The 22,604-nt window shown below is 40.5% G+C and overlaps 1 protein-coding gene across 1 annotated transcript in view; it reads left to right on the top strand.

Annotated features, from left to right (window-relative positions):
• The window catches only part of PTAR1 (protein prenyltransferase alpha subunit repeat containing 1), a 59,167-nt gene that overhangs the window by 9,342 nt on the left and 27,221 nt on the right, over positions 1 to 22,604 (top strand). The window contains exons 2-3 of the mRNA XM_006834911.1: positions 6,895 to 7,064; positions 21,369 to 21,435. Coding sequence (XP_006834974.1) covers positions 6,895 to 7,064; positions 21,369 to 21,435 — 237 coding nt within the window. The remainder of the gene's footprint in view (positions 1 to 6,894; positions 7,065 to 21,368; positions 21,436 to 22,604) is intronic.

The raw sequence follows: 22,604 nt of genomic DNA, 5'->3' as shown, positions 1-22,604 counted from the left end.
CCTAGTCTAATAATATTGTCTTCATGCCCTACTAAAACCAAGTACCATACCCACTGCCACTGAGTCAATTCCAAGTCATGTGACCCTGTAGGACAGAATAAACCTACCTCACCAGGTGTCCAAGACTGTAAATCTTTTTGAAAGTAGACTGACACAACTTTCTCCCGTAGAGTAGCCGAAACCACTGACCTTTAGGTTGGCACTGCACCCCCAGCGCTTTAGTCACTGTGCTACCGAGGTTCTTCACACCCCTCTTCCCCAGTGCTTTACATCCCTTCATATGGCTGTTTTTATTCTGCATACATCAGAATAGTAGCTGCCGATTTTCGCAGTCATAAAATTTGATACCTGCATGAGACTTAGCCCATTTACCTCTTTTAGAATTATGAAGTAATTCCATTGTTTTACTGTGCGGAAAGTAAGGTCTAGAGAAGCAAAGTGACAGTGAAATCTGTCGACAGATAGAAATCAATCGTCCTGCTATTGAAGAGCCACGACTGTTGTACCCTTCCTGTTTTCATGACATCATTTCATTCTTTTGCAAGGTTAAGAAGTGGTACTGTTTAAGTATGCATTTGAATATTACCACTGAGTTGTAAGCAGTAAGCAGTTACTGAGCCCTTGTTATAGCCAAGGCATTCTTGTTTCTTTTTAAAGTATTTCTAAGAAGAATAGTAGTCAAGTAAAGTCATGTGTTTTGTATTTGTATAGATGGCTCTGTCCTGTAATTTAGGTACCAAATTATTAGTTGGGCATTTTATTTCTGGTATACCTAGTGAGTAAGACATGTTTTTACATCGTGAATTTAAGCATACCAGTCACCCCCCAAACAGGCTATAGCCAGAAGCAAGAATTCTTTTATTGGTCTTTTTTACTATAATGTTCATATTCTTATTGCTGATTCTTGGGGTTCTTTTCTTTACATGTTGTAAATGGTTATTAGATCTCAAGAGCAGCAGCTTTCTTGAGATAATTACATTGAGTTTATTTTTTAAATAATTCTAGTTTGTTTTGTAAATGTTCTTTGTATACTAAACCTTGAACATCCAGTAATACCAGTTTTGTATTAAATGTGTTGCCATCTTTTGGACTCTAATTTATTGTGACCCTGTATTATTGTTAGATGTCACTGAGTCGGTTCTGACTCGTAGCGAACCTATATAGGGTTTCTGAGACTGAGCGTCCCATCTTTCTCCCTCAGAGCATCTTGTGGGTTTGAACCGTTGATCTTGTGGTTACCAGCCCTCTGTTTATCTTACAGAGTGACACCAGTTCTCCTGACTCTATTATTGTTAAGTGGTGTTGAGTCAATTCCAATATGTAGCAATCCTGTATGGTGGTAGTGGTGTGCCATGGAGTTGGTTCCAACTCATAGTGACCCTGTACAGGGTTTCTGAGGCTGTAAATCTTTACAGAAGCAGATAGCCTCATCTTCCGCACAACAGCTGGTAGTTTTGAACTGCTGGCCGTGAGGTTAGCAGCCTGATTCATAACCACTACACTACCTTGTATAGTCTAGTGTTTATCCTACAGCGCCACACCAGGACTCCGTTTGCTATTGTAAAGTGCCGTTGAGTCAATTTCAATTCATAGCAACCCTGTATAGGGTTCCAAGAAGTGACTGGTAGGCTTGAACTGCCAACCTCATTGTTCCCAGTCCAGTGCAGATCCTACAGCACTATACCAAGAGTCCAGGACTCCTATTGTTGTTAGAAGCCATCACTATCAGTACCAACTCATAGCAACCCTGTGCACAATAGAATGAAACACTGCCCGGTTGAGCCAATCTCACTGTTGTTGCCACTCTTGAGCCCATTGATGCTGCCACTTGGGGATCTTTCTCTCTTTCTCTGACCCTCCCTTCTCCAGCAACTGGTCCCTCCTGACAATATGTCCAAAGTATGACAGACGAAGTTTGGCCATCATGGCTTCCAAGGAGCACTCTGGCTGCACTTCATCCAAGACAGATCTGTTGGTTCTCTTGGCAGCCATGGCACTTTGAGTATTCTCCTCCAACACCATAACTCAAAAGCATCAATTCTTCTATGGTCTTCCTTATTTACTGTCCAGCTTTCACATGTATATGAGGTTATTGAAAATACCATAGCTTTGGTCAGGTGCATCTTAGTCTTCCCTGTAGTGAATATTATCCTATCAGAGACAGCGTTGTACCTCATGACTGATCTGGATATAGTAAACCTTGTGGTTGTCAGGTTCAAAATGGCCAATACCAGTCCATTTTAGCTCACTAATGCCTAAGATAGTGATGTTTATGTCTTCCGTTTTAGTTTTGACAATTTCCAATTTGCCTAGATTCATACATGTATATTCCATGTTCTGATTATTAATGGATGTGTATAGCTGTTTCTCTTTATTTTGAGTTGTACCCCATCAGCAAATGAAGGTCCCACGGGCTTTACTCCCATGGGCTTTACTCCATTCGTGTCATCACGGTCAACTCTACTTTGAGGAGGCAGCTTTTCCCAAGTCGCATTTTGAGTGCCTTGCAACCTGAGGGGCTCATTTTCTGGCACTATATCTGACAGTGTTTTTCTGCTGTTCATAAGGTTTTTCAGATATTCAGAAATAGTTTGTCACTCCTTCTTCCTAGTTACTCCTTTTCGTCTGGAATCTCATCTGAAACCTGTCCACCATAGGTGACCCTGCCGGTATTTAAAATCACAGCAACTCACAAGCCACCACAGTACGACATACTGACAGACCAGTGGTTGAGGACTCCTGTTAGTGAAATATAAATTTAGATGTGCCTAACTGTCCCGATAGTGAATTAGATGGGTTTGAAATATTGGGCATGGACCTCAGATGCTCTCTCAGCATTACTCATTCTTGTCATAGAATTGTATTTATATTACAGGAATAACAAAGTGACATTTTATTATAGATATTGACATGACCACCTAGCAAAACTGTGAGCTCTTTGAAGTTTGGTAACACATTATCCCATTTATTTTGTAACCTCGAACCTAACTCTATACCCATACATTGGTGGTGGTGTTAGCTGCTTTCCAGTTGGTTTTGACTCATGGCAGGCAGCCTTATGGAAAGCAGAGTTAAGCAATGTCCAGTTCTGTGCCTTCTTCATGGTTGATGGTGTGTTGCAGTTCATTGTTGACTAACCGATACTTGCAGCAGACACTTCTCAATTTGAGTCCTGTTAAATGAATGTCCTTGCAAAAAAATGATACCAACCATACTTCCCTTAGTACTCTCCACTTCTCATCTGGGTTTGATAATTCATTACATTGGCCACACAGAATTCAGATACCACATGTAGGATCAGAACTGGACTATGAACCACAAGGTTGGCAGTTCAAACCTACCAGGCTGTACCTCGGAAACCCTATACAGGGCTGCTATGAGTAGGAACCAACTCCACAGCACTTAACAACAACAACTCATAGTTAACGGGCTTTATTAGGGAAGTTAATAGCTTATAATTTGGAGTCAGAAATGCTCAGGGCACAGTCGTTCTGGTCAGGACAACCTCTCCTGTGCCCACAGACAGGCCTCTCGCTGCTTGCCCAAAGTTCCAAAGCTCTACTAGGGCTGCTGATAACTGCCCCCAGGACACACCCCTCCATCATAAATCTCAGCCTGAAGTCACCTGGCTCTACAAAGCAAGCTCCCCTAATCAAATGCCTGAAGACAATCCATTCTGCCGGCAAGCCTCCCAGGTCACTGGTTTTACTTACTCCATGGGCTGGGAGCCCCAAACTCTTGTCTTGTGCTTTGGATTTTGGTTCTGCTGCTGCTGCTCTGCCGCTCCTTTACTACTCATCTGGTGTCGCAGCGTTCTGTCCCTGGGTCAAGGAGGTTCAGTGCACAGGTAGCATCTCAGGGCCCAAAAGACATGCTCCACACCTTGCTCTTCTTTGATGTTTGTGAGATTCCCCCTCCTGCTTCTGAGATGGCTCCATTTTATACACATTAGAGTTACAAGTTTTCGCAGCTAACCTTGTAAACAGTTGTTCACAACTGTTGTCCTATCCTTCCTTCTCCCACCCTCTCTTATCCAGATCCATCCGGGCTAAAACATTGTCTGCTGGGAGTTACTATGGTTAGAAGAGCCATATGAAGGGATGCACTGCATTTCTGAAGGCTTTGCTTTACCGTTAAGGCTGACTCTATGGCAGCTACCAACATTACTATTTTTGAGCATGCAGCTCTTCCTCAGTTTTATTTTGAGTATCTTCCAACCCGGGGTTCATCTTCCAGCGCTACCTGGGGCACACTCTGTTGTGATCCGTAGGGTTTTCCTTAGCTAATTTTTGGAGGTAGAATGCTAGGTCTTACTTCCTAGCCCATCTTAGTCTGGAAGTTCCACTGAAAACTGTCCACCATGAGTGACTGCTGGTATTTGAAACACTGGGAGCATAGCTTCCAGGATATAACACAATTCAGGCCACCACAGCACGGCAGACTGACAGATGGGGGTGGTGCAGGACATTGTAGATATTCAGAAGACGTTTAGATAGTACTGGCATGGAATAGCAACAGTCTTCTGGAAAAGCTGCTCTGGTTGACAATACAAAAACCCAGAAGTTCCAGAATCTACTTGAAAGTTAAATTAGCATGGAAGAATGGTTAATAGCTCTCATTCTTTGGTCTACCCTGGTTTATTGATGCATTTCGGAATCACTAATGTAGAAAGCCCTGGTGTGGTACTGTTGTATTAACACTGGACTGCTGACTACTAGGTTGTCTGAGGAGTGGCTGGTGAATTTTCCCTGCCAGCCTTGCAGTTTAAACCAACCTTGCAGTCCAGTACGTTATCCCATGGCGCCACACCGAAAAGTCTATTAGATGCTTTAAAAATATATTATTTACTTCAACTTTGTTGTTCATAGATTAAACGAAGGTCATAACTACGAATTTGAGAAATCATGCTTCATGTAGGCAAGAATTAATTGTAGCTTCCTTTATAGTTGAAGGGCATTAATTGAAGCACCAAAACATTTTTATAACATTGATTTACAATGTAAGTCAAATGACCTACATGTTATTTGTTAAATCTCTGCCTAGAAAATTTCATGTTTTCAATTTTAGTTGTGGTGGATTAAGGGATGTAAATGCTGCCATAATAGCTTCTGAAATGAATTTTGAATTTTAGCAACATTTGTGTGTCATTCAGCAAAGTACAAAAGGTTATAAAGTAGAAATAAAAAGTGGATACAAGTCAGGCTGTTAATCTCACGGTCAGCAGTTTGAAACTGCAGTTCAAAACTACCATCTGTTTTGCGGGAGAAAGATGAGGCGAGGCGTTCTGCTCTTATAAAGATTTACAGCCTCGGAAACCCTGTGCAGGGTCTCTATGAGTGGGAACCGACTCCATGGCACATAACAGCAACATAATCTCACTGCCAGTTTAATTTTCTTAATTTGTTTCTGTTCCACATACATAAATACGTTTATGACATTAAAAAAATAGAAATAATATTTATAAGTGATTAGAAAACGTAAAAATTATTTCTTAGTATCTTTCACTTCCCAAAATTTATTGGTATCAGTCCCAGAAAATTTTCATCGCATCTGTATATCTTTGGTGCCTGGTGTGGCACTGCAGGATAGCTTGTTGTTGTTGTTGTTGTTAAGTACTGTGGAGTTGGTTCTGACTCATAGTGACCCTGCATAGGGTTTCTGAGGCTGTGAATCTTTACGGGAGCAGAACACCTCACCTCATCTTTCTCCTGCGGAATGCCTGGTAGTTTCAGACTGCTGACCTTGAGGTTGGCAGCCTGACTCCGTAACCACTACACTACCAGAGCTCCTTGCAGGATCGGTAGTAGTCTGGTAATTGCAAGGTTGATGGTTCATACCCACCAACTCTTCCTTGCAACCCTGAGGCGGAATTTAATCAAGGCACTTAACAACAACAATGTATCTTTAAGGAAATATTTATACAAAGTCTTGATGTTGTATATTATATTTGACATCTCACTCCCCCCAACTCCCTAGTTAATAAATCTTGGCAATCTTCTCATACCAGTGCATGTTGTTGTTGTTATGTGCCGTGGAGTCGGTTCCGAATCATAGCAACCCTGTACAGGGTTTCTGAGGCTGTAAATCTTTACAGGAGCAGAAAGCCTTATCTTTCTCCCGCGGAACAGCTGGTAGTTTCAGACTGCTGACCATGAGATTAGCAGCCCGATTTGTAACCATTATGCTACCAGAGCTCCTTACCAGTGCATGTAGAGCTACCTTATTCTTTATTAACAGTGGTATCACTTGGAAGGAGCTCTGGTAGTACAAAAATTAAGTTCTCAGCTGCTAACCGAAAGGCATGCAGTTAGATAGTACCCACCAACCAGTCCCTTGGGAGACAGATGTAGCAGTCTCCTTCTGTAAACATTACAACCATGGAAACCTTGTGGGACCATTTCTAATCTGTCCTGTAGTGAGGGTTGCTCTGAGTCGGAATCAACTTGGTGGCAACAGGTTTCTGGTTTGTATCACCTGGATATGCCATAGTATATTCCACAGGCTTATATTGCTAGATATTTGGATTGTTTCTAGGTTTTTATGCAAGCTGCAGTAAAAGTCTAATTCATACTTTGGCATAGGATAATTCCTGAGCAAGGAGATTGCTGGGTCAAAGGGTATGTGCATATTTAAATCTTGGTCTCATTGCCATTCAAAGTTTATACCAGTTTTCACTGCTGGCATGGTCCATACTTGTTTTCCCCACACTTTTGCCAGCACTGGGTATTTGCATCTTTTTAAGAAGTTTCTCACAATGCAGTAGGTGAACTACATTCTTTTTCAAAGTAAGGAAACTATATGGTGTTTTAAAAAATTTATGGATTTAAAATTTTAAAATTTTATGAACAGGCAAGTGTTCTTATTGAAATTCTTGTTTATATTTTACATATTAAGAGACGAAATTGGACTGATCCCATGTCCTGAAGCTAGGTATAACCGGAGTCCCATAGTCCTGGTTGAAAACAAGCTTGGCGTGGAGAGTTGGTGTGTCAAGTTCCTTCTACCGTATGTCCACAACAAGCTGCTGCTGTACAGAACAAGAAAGCAATGGCTGAACAAAGATGGTAAGTGTGAACGTAGCCTCCTCCTCCTCGCTTTTAGAAGCAGTTTGGGATATAGATGGAAGAGCTCTGATCTGGGCTTGATGTTTCTGGATTCTAGTTCTGGTTCTACCATATCAGGTGCTTATTTTCCCTGTCAGATGAGGAGTGTGGTGTGGGAGACGTGTGGTATGTACTTCTCAGGACTAGATTAAGTTGTATTCAAATTCTGCATCTACAGTGATTCTCTAGCAGGGCTTCAAGTAGGATTCCAGGCCACCTACTATAACCAGAGCAATTCTAATTTTGTCTGCTTTATGTTTTGGGGTCATTTGTAAGATTTTATATGAAGAAAGTTTTCTGATTGCTTAAAAAAAATGCTTGAATATCTCTGAAGAGGTCTCTAGTCCCTACAAATTCATGCTCTCTATTATTACTGTAGTATTTTATGAGTCTAGAACTCATTTAGAGTCCTGGTGTGATGCTATAGGATAAGCACAGAACTGCAAGGTCAGTTTGAACCATTAGGTCAGCAGTTTAAACTCACCAGTTGTACCTCAAAAACCCTATACAGGGTCACTATGAGTCCGAACAGACTGGATGGCACTCAACAACAAGAGCAGCAGAACTCATTTGGAGTCCTGATGTGACGCGCTATAGGATAAGCACTGGGCTGTGGTTCAAAACTCACCAGCCACTCCTCAGAAACCTTATATAGGGTCACTGTGAGTCGGGACCAATTAGACAAGACATAACAACAACAACAGGAACTCATGTGGGAGTCCTGGTGTGCTGTAGGATTAACACTGGATCGCAAGGTTGGCAGTTCAAACTCACCAGCTGCTCCTTAGAAACCCTATACAGGGTCCCTGTGAGTTGGAACTGACTCAGCGTCATTTAGCAATAACAGTAGAACTCATTTTAGTAGCAGTCCAAATGGCACAATAGAGGCATGATGATGGTGGCTGTGTTGTGCACCTGTCCAGAGTTTTCTGCAGATGCTGTTGCTCTGAATTCCCTATCGAGCTCTGGCCCTGGTGCCCTGTTCCCACAGAAATGAAAAAGGAAAGTGGTCCCAGTATTCATGTCTCCCACTCCTCTAAGACGGTTCTTCACAGCTTCAGCCAATCTCTGCTCAGTCCACTTGTTTTCTTTTCCTTGTGTTCCCTCATTTGTGGTGAAGCCTGCTGTGCACACATCTGTTTATCCTTTCAGGCTCACTTCAAGTCTCATATGTCTTGGGGTACTCCTCTGAGACTATGTCTTAGATTGTTTTGGTAAAGCTTTCTTGTCCACATACAGTTTGTTGTTGCTGCTAAGTGCTGTCGAGTTGATTCCGACTTACAGTGACCCTGCTAAGGGTCTCTGAGGAGTAGCTGATGGGTCTGAACTGCCAACCTTGTACGCAGTCTAATGCTGATCGTACAGCACCACACCTCCATACAGCAGCACCTTGAAAAGTGCTTAATATTGCCTGGAGGGTGACTGTGAATAAAAATTTTGTGTCCTAGAGAATTTCATTCTGCTCAATAGCCATTAGAGGACTCCTGGTGTGGCACAGTAGTCTAATACGCTGGACTGCAAGGTCAATTTGAACCACAAGGGCGGCGGTTCAAGCTCACCAGCTGCTTCTTGGAAACCTTATACAGGGTTGCTGTGGGTTGGAACCAACTCAATGGCACTTAACAACAATAACAATAACTCTTACTAGAAGCTGTGCTAAGTACTGTGAGAGTTAAAAAGAATTGTGCACAATCCTGGTACTCAGTGAGTTTATAATTATGTGAGTAACAGTCTCTATTAGGGGATTAGCGGGGACTGTGAAGGAAAAAAATACGCTGATTTCCTTAAACTTCTCTCAGCACTGTCCTAGCACATACAGCGGGGCTTCCAAAAGTCCATGGGAAAATGGAATGAAAAGATAATGGAATTTTCACATGAGCATTTTGAAACCCTTTCACATAGCACTCTTCCTTGTTTGATGGTAGTGGCTATGTGCCGTGGAGTCAGTTCCAACTCATAGTGACCCTGCACAGGGTTTCCAAGGCTGTAAATCTTTACAGGATCAGAAAGTCTCATCTTTCGCCCGCCCGTGGAACAGCTGGTAGTTTCGAACTGCTGAACTTGTGGTTCGCAGCCCATTGAAAAGGAGTCTGGATTAAAGATTTCATGTGAAACAATTTTGGTGATTATTTCATACAACTAGTCCTCTCATAAAGATTTCTTCATTAGAAGACTATTCCCAGATTTTCTTGAAAGGTAAGGATATTTGTTGTTGTTAGGTGCCATCAAGTCAGTACCGACCCAAAGCAACCTTATGCACAGCAGAACGAAACACTGCCCAATTCTGGGCCAACCTCACTACTGTTGCCACACTTGAGTCCATCGATGCTGCCACTTGGCCAATCCGTCTCATTGGGGGTCTTCCTCTTTCTCTTTGACCCCTCCACCTTACCAAACATGATATCCTTCTCCAGTGACTGGTCCCTCCTGACAATATGTCCAAAGTATGAGGGATGAAGTTTGGCCATCTTGGCCTCTAAGGAGCACACCCGCTGCACTTCTTCCAAAAACGGATCTATTGGTTCTTTTGGCAGCCCATGGCATGTTCAGTATTCTTCTCCAACATGATAACTCAAAGGCATCAAGTCTTCTACAGTCTTTCTTATTCACTGTCCAGCTTTCGCATGCATATGAGATTATTGAAAATACCATAGATTGGGTCAGGCACACCTTAGTCCTCAAGCTGACATCTTTGCTCTTCAGCACTTTAAAAAGGTCTTGTGCAGCAGATTTGCATAGTATAATACATAGTTTGCTTTCTTGACTGCTGCTTCCGTGAGTGTTGATAATTGATCCAAGAAGAATGAAGTCCTTGACAACTTCAGTCTTTTCTCCCTTGATAAGAATATTGTTTATTGGTCCAGTGGTGAGGATTTTGGTTTCCTTTACACTGAGATATAATCCATATCGAAGGCTGTGCTCTTTGATCTTCATCAGTAAGTGTTTTAAGTCCTCTTCACTTTCAGCAAGCAAGGTTGTATCATCTGCATATTGCAGGTTGTTAATGAGTCTTCCTCCAATCCTGATGCCACATTTTTCTTCATATAATGCAGCGTCTCGGATTATTTGTTCAGCATACAGGTTGAATAAGTATGGTGAAAGGATGTTTATCTGCTTTTAAATCCACATCCTTTAATCTCCATTTCCATGACCCTCTTATAGGTTTCATTAACATGTTACAGGTGACACTACGAAAGGGTATAACACCTCATAAATCCATGAAGTTTCTTCTGGCCAGACAGAGCTGTGTTATGTGTGTTCTGGTGCATGGAAGTGTGTAATTGAGCCAATATTAAACTAACTCTGGGGGGCAGAAATTCATTATTTGGAAAGAAGAAACAAGTGACTTTACAAAACCCGGAGGCTGCTGTTATGTGAAGTCATTAGCTTTGCCCAGATTTCTTTGTACTAGGTTACTGTGCCATCTTCTGCAGCCCTTGCAGGCCCTTGTCTCCATTTCCCTGCTGCTTGTCCGTATGGTTACTGCACTGCAGACTTTGCTTAGTCTCTTCACCATGCAGTTTTAGTCTGGACAGGCCCAAGAAGACCCAGTGGCTAAATTAACACACCAACAGCTGACATCTAAACTGTGTGTTCTCCTGCAGCTGTAACATGTAAAAAAGGATCTTTTGATTTTATCCTAACTAATATTCTAGAAGAACAAATCTGTTGGAAGAAGTACAGCCAGAATGCTCCATAAAAGTGAGAATGGATAGACTTTATCTCTCATACTTTGGACATGTTATCAGTTCCTGGAGAAGGACATCATGCTTGGTAAAGTGAAGGGGAACCAAAAAAGAGAAAGACCTCCAACGAGATGGGTCATTGCAGTGGCATCAGCAGTGGGCTCACGTGTAGCAGTGGTTTTGAAGACGGCTCAGGATTGGACAGTGTTTCACTCTGTTCTGCAATAGCGTCGCTCTGAGTCAGAACCAACGTGATGGCATCTTAAGTACAGCAACAATATTCAGTGCATTTTTTTGTTTCAATTTTTTTATGTTTGTTGCTTCGAAGATTAGTTGTATGCTGTCACATATTACTCAAGATATATATTGTATTATCAATATAAATAAGGAAGTGAATTTTGGATCTGATAGAAAAAGATACCTCAAAATGCCAACTTAAAACCATTCTGCCAAACTTAGGAACTGAAGCAACTGGAATGCAGAGGTGAATTTTGCTGCAAAAAAAAAAAAAAAAAAAAAAAAAAAAAAATTATATCTATCTATATTTATCTATCTATATATATAGATATAGATATACCCTGTAAAAAGTGTGAGGAAAAGCCCTTTGTTGAGGAAAGTACTGTACCTTGAAAACTGCTCATGTAGGAAATAGTACATGTTCAGAAGAGTCTAGTTACGAAACCTTTCAATTTAAACAGCAGTTTCAGGAGTATCAGTGTCTGTGTGAGTAATCATGCCTGAATCTTAGGCATCCACTTAGGAATGTGTTATGTGACTGAAGGTGACCTTTACTCCTGGGATAGATTTTTTTTTCTTTTTAACCAAAAAGAATTTATGCTCTCATTACTGTACTACATTCCTCAGATGCTTTGGGAAGCATCCCTGTTTAATTATTTGACAAGAGACTGGTTAAAGAAAAAATTCTGCTGTAATAATAGCCTTATTTTGTTTGAGAGAGTAATCAGCAAGGAATTGTCCCTGGGTTTTGAAAAATCCATGACAAATACAAAAAGTAAGAGAGAAGACAGGTATTAGAACACTGAGTGGGCAGGGCTCCTTCCTGCACTCTGACAGTCTCCAGTGTGCCTCTTATGCCTCTTTTCCTTTTTACTCTTCCCACTCTCGGTCCATAATTGAGCCATCTCTCTCAAATCCATTTCCTGCTCTCCATTGTTGTTAAGTGCTGTTGAGTCAGTTCTGACTCATAGCAACGCTGTATAGGATTTCCAGAGTGGCTGGTGAGTTTGAACCGGTGACCTTGCGGTCTAGTGCTGTATCCCGCAGTGCATAGGTACTACTTATTTCTCATTTGGAGTGATGTGATTGCTTAAGTGGTCTGTCCCATTTTCAGTCTTTCTCCTGAAATCATGTATACCATGCAAAACAGCACTCCTGACAATATACCTGAAAAATCAGTTTGAGAGATGCTGTTCTGAAATACGTAGATACTTATATTTTCCAAAGATTCCTACAGGGTCAGGCTAGAGTTCAAACTCTTATATGTGGCATTCAAGGCCCTTCATAGTCATCCCCATCTTAGTTACCAGCCGTTCCTTCCATTTTATACTAAGCATCAGAGTTGTAGACTCAGCCAACAGGCTGAAGCATATATGTTTTTGTTGTTATTAGGTGCCTTCGAGTAGGTTCCATGTGGTGCACAATCGAATGAAACACTGCCTGGTCCTGCACCATCCTCACAATTGTTACATTTGAGCCCATGGTTGCTGCCACTATGTCATTCCATCTTGTTGGGAGTCTTCCTGTTTTTTCTGGCCCTCTACTTTTCAAAGTGTGATGTCCTTTGACAGGAACTGGTCCCTCCTGATAGTTGTCCAAAGTACAAGAGATGCAGTCTCACCATCCTTGCTTCTAAGGGGCGTTCTGACTATTTCTTCCAGGACAGATTTTTTTATTCTTCTGGCAGTCCACAGTACTTTCAATATTCTTCTCCAACACCATACATCAAATGCATCAATTCTTCCAAAGTCTTCTTTATTCATTTTCCAACTTTCACATATGAGGTGATTGAAAATACCACGGCTTGGGGCCAGGCACATTTTAGTCACATATTGTCTTATTCAAAATGGCCATCATCAGTCCAGTGCAGCTCATTAATACCTAGAATATCGATCTTTATACAGTGCATTTCAGTTTTCATGACTTTCAATTTTCCTACATCATACTTAGTATATTCCACATCTGTTTATCAGTGGATGCTTGCACCTTCTTCCCATTTTGAATTCTGCCCCATGTGAAAAATGAAGGCCATGAAAGTCTTCTTGCATCCATTAGATTTGACTCTACTTCGAGGAAGCATCTTTTCCTCAGTTACATTCTGTGTGCCTTCCAACCTGAGGGGCTCATCTTTCAGCTCTGTATCAGGCCATAGTCCACTGCTGTTCATAAAGTTTTCACTGGCCATTTCCCCCCCAGAAGTTCTTCTTCTTAGTCTGTCCAAGTCTAGAAGCTCCACTGAAACCTGTCCACGCTGAGTGATCATGCTGCCTATTAAAATAGACCTTATACAAATGGCAAAGCTTCCAGCATCGTAGCCACACAAATAAGGTCAACTTGACAGATGAGTCATGGAGCTTTGCTTAGGACCTACATTGTTTGATTGGAAGGAAGGAGCATGCTAAGGTTCTGTATCTGCCGATTGAATTAGGTACTGGGTAACATAAAGTCCCATCACTTGTCTGTCAGTTTGTCATACTGTGGTGACTTGTGTGTTACTGTGATTCTGGAAACTATGCCACCAGTATCTTTAATACCAACAGGGTCATTCACAGTGGGCAGGTTTCATCTGAGCTTCCAGACTAAAACAGACTAGGAAGAAGGTGGTGGTGGTGGTGGTAGTATGCCGTGGAGTCGGTTCCGACTCATAGTGACCCTGTACAGGGTTTCTGAGGCTGTAAATCTTTATGGGAGCAGAAAGCCTCATCTTTCTCCCGCGGAACAGTTGGTAGTTTCAAACTGCTGACCTTGAAGTTTGCAGCCCGATTCATAACCACTACGCTACCAGAAGGAGAGGAGGACTATTTCTGAATGTTTAGCCACTTAAAACCTTATGAATAGCAGTGGAACATTCTCAGATTTAATATCAGAAAATGGTGACGTTATGAATAGCACAAAAATATTGTCAGATATAGTGCCAGAAGATGAGCCACTCAGGTTGGAAAGCACTGTGCTGGAAGAGGAATGACCTCACATTCATCATCAAAAAGAACATTTCAAGATCTGTATTGAAAGATAATGCTGCTGTCATAGCATCATACCCACATGCCTACAAGGAAGACCAGCTAAGAAGACCAGCTAATACCACTATTGTTGAAATTCATGCACCAACCACCAAAATCAATAATGATTAAATTGAAAAAGTCTACTAATTCACTCTGAAATTGATCAGACATGCAATCAAGATGTACTGATAATTACTGGTGATTGGAATGCAAAGATTGGAAACAAAGAGGTAAAAGTCAGTCATTGGAATTTGTCCTTGGTGACAGAAATGATGCTGGAGATTCCATGATAGAATTTTGCAAGACCATTGACTTATCCATTACAAATACCTTTTTTAAAATTCATAAGAGATGACTGTACAATTGGCCCTCAACTAAATAGAATACCCAGAAATCAAACTGACAACATCAGTTTGGAAAGAGGAGGCAGAAAAGCTCCATATCATCAGTCAAAACAAGGCCAGGGAAGACTGGTTCAGACCACCAGTTATTCCTATGCAAGTTAAGGCTGAAACTGAAAAAAGTTAGAATAAGTCCATGAGAGCCAAAATAATGACCTTGAACATTCCTCACCTGAACATAGAGATCATCTGAAGAACAGATTTGATGCATTAGATACTAAAGACCGAAGATCAGAAGAGTTGTGGGGTGACATCAAGAACATCATATAGGAAGAAAGCAAAAGGTCATTAAGAAAACAGCAAAGAAGGAAAAGACCTGTCAGAGAGACTCTGAAACTTGCTTTCCAGAGTAGAGATGCCAAACCAAATGGAAGAAGTAAGGAGGTACAAGAGCTGAAGAGAAAATATCAAACAACAACTTAAAGAAGACAAAGTCAAGTATTATAATGAAATGTGCAAAGAAAGACCTCGAGTTAGAAAACGAAAAGGCAAAAACATGCTCAGCATTTCTTAAGTGGAAAGAACTGGAGAAAACAAGTTCTTAATATTGAAGTCTTTTGTGGACAAATTTTTGAGCAATGTAGGAAGTACCAAAAGAAGATGAAAGGAATACATAAAGTCACTGTACCAAAAAGAATGCTTGATGTTCAACCATTTCACAAGGTAGCATATAATCAAGAACCCGTGGTATTGAAAGAAGTCCCAGTTGCACTGAAAGCAATAGTGAAAATCAGGACTCCATAAATTGAGCAGATACCAATTGAAATGTTTAAGCCAACTGAATGCTAAAGTATTTACTAATCTGGGCCAGGAAATTTGGAGGGCAGCTACCTTGGCCAACCAGCTAGAAGAGATCCATATTGTGCAGAAACTATCTAATAGTATCATTAATGTCACATGAAGTAAAATTTTGCTGAAGATAATTCCAAAATGGTTGCAGCAGTTTAACGACAGGGAACTGCCTGAAGTTCAGGCTAGATTCAGAAGAGGACTTGGAACGGGGGCTTGGAACTTTGCTGAGTCAGATGGATCTTGGCTGAAAACAGAGAATACCAGAAAGATGTTTTATTGACTGTGCAAAGGCATTCAATTGCATGGATCATAAAAAACTATGGATAGCATTGCAAAGACTGGAAATTCCAAGACACTCATTTGTGCTCATGCGGAACCTGAACCTAGACCAGGAATCAGTTCAAACGGGATATTGCATGGTTTAAAATCGGGAAAGGTTTACATAAGGGTTGTATCTTTTCACCATGTTTATTTAATTTATATGTTCAGCAAATAATCCGAGAAACTAGACTGTATGAAGAACACTGCATCAGGTTTGGAGGAAGGCTCATTAGCAACCTGCAATACCTAGATGGCACAACCTTGCTTGCTGAAAGTGAAGAGGACCTGAACCACTAATTGAGAAGATCAAAGACTACAGCCTTCCGTATGGAATATACCTCAGTGTCAAGAAAACAGAAATTCTCACAACTGGACCAATAAACAACATCGTGATAAATGGAGAAAAGATTAAAGCTGCCAAGAATTCTGTTATACTTGAATCCACAGTCTGCTTATGGAAGTAGCAGTCTGGAAATTAAGCAATTAGGCAAATCTACAAAAGACCCTTTTCCTCTCTCCCAACTCCCTCAACCTGTTTAAATTAATAATGAATTTTTAAAACTTTTTATTGCGAATGGAGTGAAGTTTTTCAGAGTATATCATTAGTTTTACATTCAGCAAATCTTATATGTTATTTCATCTGAGTAATTACAATTCCTTTAATGTAATGATAATTATTGTACTTCTTCGCTCTGTTTCTTGTTTCCAGTCCTCTTTCTGAACCCTTCTGAATTTTGTCCTTGGGTAAATGCTGCCCTTTTGATCTCCCTCCAGTGGTGGATCATTTTTTGGTGCATATAACTCATTAGTGTTGTCACCCCTGTATACCTATCTATTGCTAGGCTGTTATTGAGCTATGGGGGTGTTTAGTTCCAGAGCTGAAGGGTGATCAAGGGCCATATTCCCAGGGTTCCACCAGTTTTTGTCTGATCAGTAAGCCTGGTCTTTTTTTTTTTTTATGATTTTCAGTTGAATTTCCACATTTTCCTCATGCTATCCAGGACCGTCTAATGTGATCCCTTTTCAGAGCTGTTAGTAGTGATAGGCAGGCACTATCTGGTTCTGGTGTCAGGGTTGTGGAAACTCATGTTCACGTGCTGTGTTAGTCCATTCGACTGTTTCCAAGCGTCTTTAATTTTCATCACTCTTCTTTCCTCCAGACATGGAGAGACCAATAGTTGTAGATTAGATGGCTGCTTTTAAGATCCCAGTTGCTACTCACCAAAGTAGAATGTAAAACATTGTTTTTATGGATTATGTTATGCCAATTGATCATGCTATCCTGGAGATTATGGTCTTGAACTCCTAGGCCCAGCAATTTATTCCTTCAAGGTGTTCGTTGTTGTTGTTAAGTGCTGTCAAGTCAACTCCAGCTCATGGCGACCTGTATAGGGTTTCTGAGGAGCAGCTGGTGAGCTTGAACCGCCAGTCTTGCAGTTAAAACGGCTTTGCAGTCTGACGCGTTAACCCACAGAGTCACATCAAGGTGTTTAGTAATGTGCAAAAGACTTCTTTAAAGGTTTAAAGAACAAAGATATCTCTTTGTGGACCAAGGTAGGCCAGACCCAGGCCATGGTATTTTTAATTGTGTTACATGTATGTGAAAACTGGAAAATGAATAAGGAAGACAAGGGAAGTATTTATGCATTTGCATTATGATTTTGGTGCAGAATATTGAAAGTGTCATGAATTGCCAGAAGAACAAACCAATCTATGTTGTAACAAGTACCACCAGAATGCTCCTTAGGAGCCAAGTTGGCTAGATGTACTTTAGACATGTTATCAGGAGGGACCAGTCCCTGGAGAAGGACATTTCTGCTTGAAACAGTGGAGGGTGTAGGACAAAAAGGAAGACCCCAACGAGATGGGTTAACAACACAGTAGCTTCAACAGTGTGATTGAACATCACAACAATTGTGTGGATGACACAGGGCTGGGCAGTGTGTTGTTCTATTGTGCATGGGGTCACTATGAGCTAGAGTGGACTTGATGGCACCTACCAACATCTTTGATGTTTAGATGTGTAAAGCGATTTTGCTATCATGTGCAAAAATCAAGCAGTTAACCAGCATGAAATCCTGGTGGTGCAGTGCTTAAAGCATTTGACCGACAATGGAAAGATCAGTGATTTTGAACCTCCATAGGAAAAAGATGTGGCCGTCTGTTTCTGTAAAGATTTACAGTCTTGGAAACCCTGTGGGAGAGTTCTGTTCTTTGAATTGGAATTGACTTTATGACAGTGGGTTTTAATGAACTGCATTGTAACTGCCTGTCTCTTCAGTACCTAGTTACTGAATGTTGTGTGCTAATGCACTGAGATAGTGACCCATAGACATACCCTTGAAATGACTCCCCAAATAGAGAATGATCTCTGTGTGATTTGATTGGGGTAAATGCTGAGAATGTAAAAGGAGTGCATCTTACCAGAGGAGCCAAGGGGAGCCAGAATCCTGAATCGGAAAGCAATTAGCCAAGGTGGAGAGAAAAGTCTTCCAGACCGAGAAATGTAATGTGCACAAACCAGAGATGAGACCATCTTTTAGACGTTCCACCTAGACTGTGGTTGTGTGTGTTATTACCACCACTGTTGATATGGTTTAAATCCTGTGATTCTTAGAAGTTGAGAAGTGTCCCACTGCTCAGCCAACTTGTTAAGTATTAAGTGCTGTGGAGACATTTCTGAATCATTGCGACCCTGCATAGGGTTTCTGAGGAGCATTTGGTGGGTTTGAACAACCAACCTTGTGGTTAACAGCACAGGACTTACAGCACAGTGCCACTCGGCTAACTTACAAGATTCTTTTTCTCCCTCTTGGCTGCACCAGGTCCCAGTATCATCTGCAGGACAAAGCTAGGAGATAAACAGGTGTTATAGCAGGAATTTAATTACTGTTCTCACTTCATGAGATAGTACTATTAGCTTCATTTTTACATGTGAGGGTAAGCTCCATGGATAGTCAGTGGAGAAGGGTAAGTTGTGTAGGTGGTCTGATGGGTTTGGCTTTAAGGCCTGAGCTCTTAACCACTCCTCTGTGCTGGGAGATGATATGGCATTCCTTTAGTCAAGGGCCACATCTTCTTCATCTTTACCTAGCTTGTCCTGGCTTATTGATGCTTAGAAAACTTGTTGCGTAAGTGAGTGATTTGAATATGTAAAAGATAGCAATTTCCTTTTAACTATATATTTTCTGTTTAAGGGAGTAATAATTAAAGTGAATAAATAACAAAGTAAGGTATAGAAATGAAAGATTTCTTCCCAACTCAGTAAATCAGGAAAACCTTTACGGAGGGAGATTCCTGGCAGAGAGGATAGCAAACAGGTAAATTTGAGGTCTATTCAGAGAATGGCGGCATCTGGTTCAGATGGTTCTCTTAAATAGGGCCAGTTCAGGCTGACAAGGAGATTGGAACCAAGTTCTAGAAGGCCTGGTTTCCAGGTCCTTTTCCCCGGCACCCTGTAGTCTAGTCCTGCTCTGTGGTCCATAATCTCTCAGCACACTAGCGTTCAGGCCTCTTAAGCGCTTCTCACTCTTTTTCCACAGTCTCCGGTGCTTCTTACCACCTGTTCGTCTAGTCTGTCCTGACTGTCCCAGTAAGAATTCATTGCAGCTTCTTTACTAATCCCTATCTTGTGCTTCTATTTCACAATTATTTCATTTTACTCTGTATGGCTACTTGTATATATGTCTCTCCAACTGCATTTTGACTTTTAGAGGGCAAAATCTGGGCTTTATCATTGTATCTGTCTCCTTAACCTTAAGGGCCCAGCTTAATGTTTTGCACATAGTCAATACTTGGAACATGTATGAAATTAAGTAATTGTACCGAAACTTGTATTTCTATTCCTTGGTAAAAATTAAATAAATACCAAAAACTACTAAAAGTAAAAGAATGCAAGGTTTCTTAGCTAATTCTTTGTTGTCCTGTTGTGTGTATGTATGTAATGACTTGTAATGGAGGACTACAATGTGCGGAGGCTACTGCTCATGTAGTGACTACTCAGTGGTGATGAAATCACAGGCTCACACTGAAATGGAATCATTGATATTCACATTAACTAGGATGTTTTTAAGTGATGGTTCAAACTCATCAGTGACTCCTTGGAAACTCTATACAGGGTCACTATAAGCCAGAACTGACTCCACAGCATCTAACAACAACAACAACAACATAGGAGTATATTTTTTAAAGTTTATCCTTATTTAAACATTAAGAATGCCCCAGCTATTTATAGTAGACTGACATTTCAAACACAGTCATATTGAGTTGTTGTTAAGTGCCATTGGGTTGATTCCGACCCATAGCAACCCTGTATAGGGTTTCCAAGGAGCAGCTGGTGAGCTTGAACCACCAACCTTGCAGTTCAAATGACTTTGCAGTCCAGCTCATTAACCCACAGCGCCATACCAGGACTTCAACTTGTTAAACGTGCAAAATGTTGATTTTGCCTCATAATAATTGAGTCATTGTAGGCAAATTACTTAAATTGTAAATCTGTTTTCCTATCTGTAAAATGGAAAAAGAATATTCTTGGACTTTGATTGGGAAAATGCAACAGAATAATGTAAAATACTAGTCCCATGCCAAACCCACTGCTATTGAACCAATTCTGATTCATAGCTACCCTATATAGGATTTTTGAGGACATCAGTCTTTACAAGCGGTTAGTGGATTTGAACTGCTGACCTTGTGGTTAGCAGTCCAGTATTATCCTATAGCGCCGCCAGGACTCCCGATACAGGAGTAAAAATTTGTGTAAGAAAGAATAATGTTTGCAAGGGGATATAAATGAATTGGATTAAGAAGGTTGGGATTATGAGCAGGTTGTTTTTTCCCTTGAAGATTTTTTTTTTTAAACGTACCATTGTTTCCATATTGACTTAAATTTTTTTTTTTTTTTTTTTTACAAATCTTTAGTACAAAAAGGGAGTCCTGGTGTGGCACTGTGGGTTAATGTGCCAGACTGCAAAGCCGTTTGAATTGCGATGTCGGCAGTTCAAGCTCACCAGTTGCTCCTTGGAAACCCTATACAGGGTCGCTTTGGGTCGGAACCGACTCAATGGTGCTTAACAACAACAACAGTACAAGAAAGTCTTGAGGAAAATCTTTATGTCCTTGATAGCTTAGAATAGGATGTTGTTGTTAAGTGCTGTTGAGTCAGTTCCGATTCATAGCAACCCTGTATAGGGTTTCCAAGGAGCAGCTGGTAAATTTCAACTGCCGACTTGGTGGTTCAAACCAACCTTGCAGTCCAGTGCTTTATCCTGTAGCACCACACCAAATAGCTATCATTAAAGCTAGTTTGGCATGAGATATGTACTAGTATTACTTAGGGTACACACACACACACATATACACTAGAGGCTTCACAAAGTTTATGAAAAAATTTAATTAGCTATTCATTCCATTTTCCATGAATTTTTGAAACCCCTTTATATACATTTGTTTAAGAAGTAAGAACATATACAGCAAAACACCCACCAATTCAGTAGTTTCTACAGGCTCAGTGACATTGATTACAATTTTTGATTTGTACAGCCATTCCTTCCCTCCCTATCAGAGGTGTTCCTCCCTCAGTAATCCAACTCATTGTCCCCTGAGGTTCCTGTCTGATCTTTCCAACCGCTGTTGTCCATTTGATCTCAAATAGATAGTTCTTTAAAAAAGCATAATGCTCAAGGCAGACCTGTTTTACTAGTTAAGCTAAACTGTGGCTTGCTTTTAAGATTTAAGGTTTTATCTAGGGGATATTTTGGGCTTAAGGTTCAAAGGTTATCTCAAAACTCGAGGACTATTTGTTTTTAATACGACTTCTCTTTATTTTAGAATTGATAGATGTCACATGCACCCTGCTGCTTCTAAACCCAGATTTTACCACTGCATGGAATGTGAGGTATGTCATTTTCATCAACGAGAAGATGAATTTTAAGGAAATTCCTGAAGATATAAGCCCCATGTGTTCTTTTGAAGAAATGAAATATAAACCGTACTTACATGGCCTCTTAAACTTTTCACAGTATCTCTATGATAGCTCTAACATACACGTTGCCTCTTTGGCATGTCTATAAAGTTCCTTGCCTGAAGTAGAACTTGTCATGTTGAATTTCAGTACACTATTTGATACCTGCTTGATGCTTCTTCCTGTTTGAGGAGATGAGGGCACTCAACACCATCACTTGCGTTGTGAAGCAGTGTTTGGTATATTTGAGAAGCACTGCATTGCAATGGAAAGTGTGTAGGATGAGGATTCAAGTACTTACTATCACGGAGACCTCTGTGGGACAAGTCATTTGCAATCTCTGAGACTTGGCTATTTTGGAGATGAGTCGCATTTTATCTGAATTTTGCACCTTTTATACTCAAAATACTTTATAGAAATATTAAAATTCATACCAGGTTTAATTTTTTTCACCAAAGTATTTTCAACTAAACAATATAATAGTATGTTGTTATTGTTGTTAAATGCTGTCGAGTTGCTTAAGTTGTTCCAGCTTATAGCAACCCTCGTGGCTTTAATGGTGAATTTACCAAACATTCAAAGAAGAACTGACACCAGTTTTACTCAGACTATTCCAGAACATAGAAAAGAATGGAAAACTCCTGAATACGTTTTATGAAGCAAGCATAACCCTAATACCAAAACAAGGCAAAGATAACACTGAAAAGAAAATTATAGATCAATGTCCCTCATGAACATAGATGCAAAAATTCTCAACAAAATCGTAGCTAATAGAATTCAACAGTATAAAAAAATATAGTAATATGCCAAGTGGGATTCATTCCAGGGATATAAGAATAGTTCAGTATTAGAAAAACAATCAGCATAATCCACAATGTAAATAAAACAAAGCAAAAGAACCACATGATCATATTGATTGATACAGAAAAGACATTTGACAAAATCCAACATCCATTCCTGATAAAAGCACTCAACAAAGTAGGAATTGAAGGGAAGCTCCTCAACATAATTCAGAGCATATATACAAATCCAACAGACAACATCATCCTCAATGAGCAGAAACTGAAAGTATTACCTTTGTGAACAGGAACCAGAAAAGGATA

The sequence above is a fragment of the Chrysochloris asiatica genome, unplaced genomic scaffold, assembly GCF_000296735.1.
Source record: "Chrysochloris asiatica unplaced genomic scaffold, ChrAsi1.0 scaffold00014, whole genome shotgun sequence".
Classification (NCBI taxonomy): Eukaryota; Metazoa; Chordata; class Mammalia; order Afrosoricida; family Chrysochloridae; genus Chrysochloris; species Chrysochloris asiatica.
Note: the sequence above shows the minus strand (reverse complement) of the source record. Positions and strands in the feature narration are given on the sequence as shown.